A 7,100-nucleotide genomic window follows, 5' to 3' on the forward strand; every position below is an offset into this window, starting at 1 on the left:
GCATGACGGTGATAGTATGGCGACGCATGCGTGCTGGCTGTCAATTGCCAGTGTGTGAGGACGATAATAGTCCGTCGTCAAAGTTGACTACACTTGATTATCGTATCGCTGGTGATGTTAAAATTTGCACAATAATTAGAAAGAGTACACGGGTAAAAAGTAAGGAAGTAAGGAAGGAGTTTCACCGATATCTGGTGGGTTTACACAAATTTCGACAAGGCTTGAGCCCGAAACTTGAGGACACTTCATCCTAGTGAAGCAACGAAAAGGCCGAGGGGGCCGCATGATGCGATCATATGTCTAGAATCGGGAGAACCCAACTCTTGCCGTCAGCACAGGTGAAAAGATCGGTGCCCACTGACTCGGTGGTTAATTTCAACCACAGTGCGAAACGCGCGAGGCACCCGAACGGGACAACGGGAAGCAGCGCGACGGCTGGGCAGCTCGAAGAGATTGAAAACATGACCGACTCGGCGGCGAACACCCAGAAGAGGGCAAATTTCTCGGCTCTGACTGTCGCCAGTCCGAATGGGGTTAACAAAATATCAGCTAACGCAACGAACGCGAAGCCAGGATCGGCGAAAAAACTGATAATAAAGAACTTCAAAAGTAAGCTTCCGATCAGCAGCCAAAGTTCACCCTAACCTCAAATTCGGATTCGCCAATTGTAATTCACCCAAAGAGTGTCATTCCTGGCAATTTGCCGAATCTCGTGTTAAACTTGCGACATTCGCGTTTATATTTACCTGCCGCTTGTTAGACAGTCCCTCTCTGGCGTCTGCGTCTCTTTTCTATATTCTTGGGGGACAAAGACTCGGAGTTACGCCTTTGCCATACTCATTATTCATGCTTTCAGCTGTCTACTCACAGATTTCCATTACTCTTATTACTTTGCTTATAATTTTTCTCCACAACGCAGATAAGCCCAAACTTCCTGACAATTACCAAGAGCGTACGTGGGAAAAGTTGCGGGAGGCGGTCGTCGCCATTCAGACTAGCAAAAGCATCCGGTATTCTTTAGAAGAATTGTACCAGGCTGTGGAAAACATGTGCAATCACAAAATGGCCTCGACTTTGTACGCCAATTTGACAGAGCTCACCGAATCCCACGTCAAGGCTAACATCGAACAGTTTTTAGCAGAGTCTATGGATAGGCATATATTTCTCAAAAAGATGAATGAGTGCTGGCAGTCTCACTGTCGACAGATGATTATGATAAGGAGCATATTCTTGTACCTTGACAGAACCTATGTTCTTCAAAATCCCAGCATCTCATCCATATGGTACGTGTTGACCTTTTAAATTTGCCGCAATCTTTGAGACACATTAATTCACCAGATTCATTGAAATTTCAAATCCTTGAACTACATTCAAACTCACTGCTTAGATTTGTATATGTATACGCGTATGTATGTCATTATAAACACATCAGAGACAAGGAAATTCTTTTTTGAATTAAACTTCAGTACATATTTAAACGGTAATCAAGTAAAGTTGGAAATTTAACAGCTACTCAGACTGACATCAATGTAATCGAATTCTGGTTTTTTCTTTCATTCAACAACTTCTAAAATCAATATACAGACAAATCTTCAACCTCCTGGGTCCAGCTAAGAGAAAAAGCAAAGTAGACCATTGTTAATTGAAAAAGAAAATTAAATTGTAACTGACTATCTATTACTTATTCTTATTACAGGGATATGGGGCTGCATTTATTCAGACTTCACATAGTCTTAAACAACTTGGTGCAGACTAGATCTGTCGAAGGATTGCTTATGCTCATAGAAAAGGAACGCCAAGGGGATACGGTGGACCGGACTCTTCTAAAATCCTTGCTGAGAATGTTGTCTGATCTACAAATTTACCAAGAAGCCTTTGAAGCCAAGTATGTATAACGTAGAAATCTGATAGTGAGAACATCGATTCATGTTTAAAAATTCATACGCTACTCAATTTTTATTGAACCATCAAGATTGGCGGTTGCTGATTGTGCCAAGTTTATTAAAAACATGAACGAATCTCATTTAGGAATCATCGCAATTCTTAAAATCTGTTTGATTTGTTGGAACTCTTACATTTGTTCTGCTTGCTTCATTATCAGTATTTATCTACATAGATGATAATCACTATATGAATAACAATGCGAATATGTATGTTCTGCTTTCTATTGATGAGCAATTTACTTTAAAATTTTCTTAAAAATATTGATAAAGTGTTGCAACATGCAATATGTCAAGGCAAGAAGTAAGTGAAAAGGTGCAATCTCACTCAGGAAAACGAAAAAAGGGAATGTTTTTTTATTTCTCTATCTGCAGTTTTTATCTAGAATATTTTTCACATCCAGATTTTTGGTGGCTACGGAAAGATTATATGCCGCAGAGGGACAACGGCTTATGAACGAACATGACGTGCCTGAATATCTGGCTCACGTTGACAAACGTCTTCAGGAAGAGAATGAACGACTGTTGCACTACCTCGATACATCAACAAAGTATGTACAGCTCAGAAATTGCCCTGGAATTTTATATAAATTTTGTAATATAATGTATTTATTATTGAAGCCACTTGAAGAATATGGGAACTTCCCATTATTTTGGTTAATTGAATCGTGAAAATGACATAATTCTTCTTCCAGATGGTCCCTGATACATACTGTAGAAAAACAATTATTATCAGAGCACATAACAAGCCTTTTACAGAAGGGTCTTAGCGGTTTGTTGGATGAAAATAGAACGAGCGACTTGTCGCTTCTCTACAATTTGTACAGCCGTGTCAAAAATGGCCTGATTGAACTTTGCCTTAACTTTAATTCTTACATTAAGGTAAAAAGAGGGTTTTTGTCTAACTCCATGCTGCTTGCTTCGGCAGTATTTAAACTGAGCTTGCATTTGTTTCGTTTCAGAAGAAGGGAAGGACAATAGTGATCGATCCTGAAAAAGACAAAACTATGGTTCAGGAACTGTTAGATTTCAAAGACAAAATGGACAATATAGTGAACACGTGTTTTCACCGAAATGAGAAGTTTGGCAATAGTTTGAAGGAAGCTTTCGAAGCTTTCATAAACCAACGGGCAAACAAACCAGCTGAACTAATAGGTGATGTATTTCATATATCTAAGATCGGCTTCTACAGATCAGAAATTTGTACAGCTTGTTGACAAAAAATTTTTTTTTATTACAGCCAAATTCGTCGACTGCAAGCTACGTGCAGGAAACAAAGAGGCAACTGAAGAGGAACTCGAACGATTACTCGACAAGATAATGGTGCTGTTCCGTTTTATTCATGGTAAAGACGTGTTTGAAGCATTCTACAAAAAGGATCTTGCCAAACGTTTGCTGGTTGGAAAATCCGCGTCTGTCGATGCTGAAAAGTCGATGCTCTCAAAACTGAAGCAAGAATGCGGCGGTGGATTTACTAGCAAACTTGAAGGAATGTTCAAGGATATGGAACTTAGTAAAGACATAAATATAGCCTTCAAACAAGTGAGTAATTTCCATCAATTGATGATGATAATGATTAATATACTTGAAGGATGAATTGGTTGTACCTTCTAAATCACAACTTAGAATGAGAGAACAAACTGTTTGAGAAATCTCCGGCGATGTTATTTGCGCCATTGATAGTGAACACGAATGGAACAATATACCTACTATGTGATAAAAATTATTCTGAACAAATTCGAATAACAGATGCTAAGATATTAACAATTTTAGAAAAGATTTACTAAATAGAACGTTTAACATGTTTAACTCTGTTATTTTTTGACTTATTTTGTTTATTATAGAAATTTCCAGAGATTGCCGTAGAAATATTTTATAAATAGTCATCTGATTGAATAAAAATATATTCATCAGAGTACCAACTGACCGGGAAAAGTCAGGGAATTACATTGTACCACTGAGAATGTATCTCAGACAAACTTGCTTTTGCAAATAATATTGTTAGATTTTCATATTTTTCCCTCCCTTCTCACGTACAATTTGAAACGCCGTTCACGGTAAAAAAAAAAAAAAAAAACAGCCCAACATTTCGTAAATTTGATGACAAAACCTAAAGGAGCATGGAAATTTCTGCTGGAAAAAGTCAAGAAATTTTATTTCAACAAAATTGACGCCAGACTAATTCATGTCATTACCGTACAATAGACGTACATTAACAGTACCATTTGAGTGTTATAATTATACTATAATGTATGATTTTTTGTGTATTTTTCATGCTATGTTTGAGGATCTGGTCAGCGAGTAAATATGAGCATAAAAACATTACTATCTTATCAAAAACAATAGAGTTTAAGCACTGTATCTGATAATTATAAACCCTTTTCTCGTATTGTTTTTATCTTGACTTATGTTTTTCGAAATCGCTCAGAAAACTACTGATGTGTTTTCAAATAGAACAGATAACGCTTCTGAAGATTTTTCGAACGGTTTTTTTTTTCTTTTATTTTTCAACTATTGGTTCAGACTATCTGATCTATTCATTCTTCATATAATTTGATAGAATTAGGTAACAGTTTTGTCTTCGCTTTCAGTACGCAGGCAATCTCCAAAACGAATTTTCGGCTAGTAATTTAGATCTCACAGTATCTATATTGACAATGGGATATTGGCCAACTTATCCTGTACTAGAAGTGACCTTACCTGCTGAAATGGTACAGTATCAAGACGTGTTCAACAAGTTTTATCTCGGCAAGCACAGTGGGAGAAAATTACAGTGGCAGCCAACACTAGGACACTGTGTTCTCAAAGCGTGGTTCAATCAGGTAATTATTTTATTGTACTCTTAGTTATTGTACAACAGTATTGACATAATAACCTTGTATTTCTGCAGGGCAACAAAGAGCTGCAAGTGTCATTGTTCCAAGCACTTGTTTTGATACTATTCAACGACACAGATAATCTTTCCCTTGAAGATATTAAAGCTGCGACAAATATAGAAGATGGTGAACTTCGAAGAACTCTACAATCGTTGGCCTGTGGGAAAGCTAGAGTATTGCAAAAGAATCCTCGAGGCAGAGACGTTGCTGACAACGACAGGTTCGTCTTCAACGCGGAATTCACGAATAAACTCTTCAGAATTAAGATCAACCAAATACAAATGAAAGAAACGGTATGTTTTACTTATTATCGATAACCAATTAGTAATTTTTTCTTTTTTTTTTTTTTTCTTTATTGTTATAATTATGGATGTGTTCTGTGCTCTTTAAATTGTAACAAAAAGACGTTGAACGCAAAAATTAAACACTGTTCGCTATTTTCAGAACGAAGAACAAAAAGCAACAGAGGAAAGAGTTTATCAAGATAGGCAATACCAGATAGACGCGGCCATAGTCAGGATTATGAAAATGCGAAAAACATTGACACACAATCTACTCATCAGTGAACTTTACAATCAGCTTAAATTTCCAGTCAAGGTATGTTCAAGTCACTGAAATTAGAAATAGGTACTTAAAAAGTTCAGCAATTTAAAGCTCAGAGTGAGGGGTTAACCATTCATCGGTTTGCGTGCATATCAGATTTCACAACTGCCATGATTTCAAAGATTTCAGGGATCTCATGAGTAGTGCACCCCAGATTTTAAAGGTGGTTAACTCCTCGACTCAGTATTTCATTGATTTTAACTAAGATTTGTGTATTATTTCGGAATATTAACGCGAAAGAAAAAAAATGGTTTTTTTTCAGCCTGCAGACTTGAAGAAAAGAATCGAATCTTTAATAGATAGAGATTACATGGAGCGCGATAAGGATAATGCAAATCAGTACAACTACGTAGCGTAACCTCAACCCAACATGAAGTTGAGGATAGGATTATTCAGTTTAGCACTGTACAGTGCGTATCGAGACGTGACTATTATTCACAGTCGCAAGTTAGGCTACAAGATGTTGTTTTTGAACAAGAAAAAAAATAAGTAAATAAGAAGAGACGTATAAGACCTCGATGAGATCATTCATCTCGGAAGATGAATCGTCGATCTTAAATCAAATATTTAATTGGGAGAGCTCTTTAGTTCTATCCAAGTTCCTACAAAACGTTTCTTGAACGTTTCTACAATGATTTGTTGTTTTTTTTTTTCACTTCTTTTTGAAGAACGCAGAACTGCAAACAGATTGAGATAATATCCCCCGAATATGTTCAAAAAATATGGATCCGTTCAACGATTTGGAAACGGTTCTTATTTTTTTCACGTATTGTTTATCTAGAAAATTGAAACTCGTAATTTTCAATTTTATCGAAATTTGCTTGTATTAATAAAACTTGAAAACAGCCTCACCAAACTCTTTATGAGTTAGATTGTTTGTTTTTTCGTCAAACTCTGAAGGGTATAAAAATATAGTTTCTTTTACATAGAAAAAAAAAAATATAGAAAACAAACAAACAACAAATAACATCCGTTCCACACAATCTTCGAATGTACAAAGTTTGCGATAAATTTTGTAAAGAGGTCAAAATATTTCATTTGGATGAAACAAAGACTTTTTTGTTCAATTAAGTCTTTATAGATAACTCCTTGATTTTATTGGCATACTTATTATACCGTGTACAGTTCTGACGATGCGTATTTAAACTCTAGAAAATTTGGTTGAAGAAATGGGCAGAATAGAAAACAACAAACAAAATTTGAAGTCAAAACATGGGCATCGCAGTTCTTTAATTTTTCTGGAATGAAAACATAATATTTATGATAACATGTTATAAATCAATTGTCGCTGTAGTTTCTGAAGGTGGACATAGTAATAAAAGTGGACGAAATGAATTTTTTCCAACTATCTACAGGAAGGACTAAACCAATCTATAAAAACAAAAACGAAAAACACGCTTCCATTAGCCCTAAACAAGCTACAAAATATTATTTGAAGAAATTTGCGGATGAGACTGACCGATTGAATATATATGGAATATAAATTATCGAGAACAGCGACAGTCATTGTCGCGCTTTGTAGTGCCGAGTTGACTAAAATCAGTTGCTCAGAATTGATGAAGAAAAAAAAATAAAACAACAAACTTACAAAGGCTTTTCTATTTTTGAAAATGGTAAGGCATAAAAGAAAAAAAGTTAATTTGGCTTGAAACGTAAAAAAGAAAAAAATGACTGCCTAATG

At 35.9% G+C, this 7,100-nt stretch overlaps 1 protein-coding gene across 2 annotated transcripts; it reads left to right on the top strand.

Moving 5' to 3' along the window:
- Nucleotides 1–35: 35 nt before the first annotated feature.
- Nucleotides 36–6,625, top strand: LOC124299096 (cullin-4A). 2 transcript variants are annotated; one of them, XM_046752032.1, is made up of 11 exons: nt 36–609; nt 920–1,283; nt 1,697–1,885; nt 2,345–2,491; nt 2,636–2,822; nt 2,903–3,095; nt 3,181–3,482; nt 4,532–4,762; nt 4,831–5,109; nt 5,261–5,413; nt 5,682–6,625. In XM_046752032.1, exons 1-11 carry the CDS (start codon nt 297–299, stop codon nt 5,775–5,777), a joined length of 2,454 nt encoding a protein of 817 aa, XP_046607988.1. In that variant the 5' UTR covers nt 36–296; the 3' UTR covers nt 5,778–6,625. The 2 variants fall into 2 exon arrangements, with proteins under 2 accessions (XP_046607988.1, XP_046607989.1); XM_046752033.1 differs by having other exon boundaries at nt 2,906–3,095.
- Nucleotides 6,626–7,100: the final 475 nt, after the last annotated feature.

This window comes from Neodiprion virginianus, chromosome 2 (assembly GCF_021901495.1).
Source record: "Neodiprion virginianus isolate iyNeoVirg1 chromosome 2, iyNeoVirg1.1, whole genome shotgun sequence".
Classification (NCBI taxonomy): domain Eukaryota; kingdom Metazoa; phylum Arthropoda; class Insecta; order Hymenoptera; family Diprionidae; genus Neodiprion; species Neodiprion virginianus.

Excerpts from the sequence above, each read along its gene's own strand:
- LOC124299096 (XM_046752032.1), top strand. The coding sequence starts at position 297 with ATGTCTAGAATCGGGAGAACCCAACTCTTGCCGTCAGCACAGGTGAAA. Across the intron at positions 610-919 it reads GATAATAAAGAACTTCAAAA|ATAAGCCCAAACTTCCTGAC; the intron begins GTAAGCTTCCGA and ends TCCACAACGCAG. Across the intron at positions 2,823-2,902 it reads ACTTTAATTCTTACATTAAG|AAGAAGGGAAGGACAATAGT; the intron begins GTAAAAAGAGGG and ends GTTTCGTTTCAG.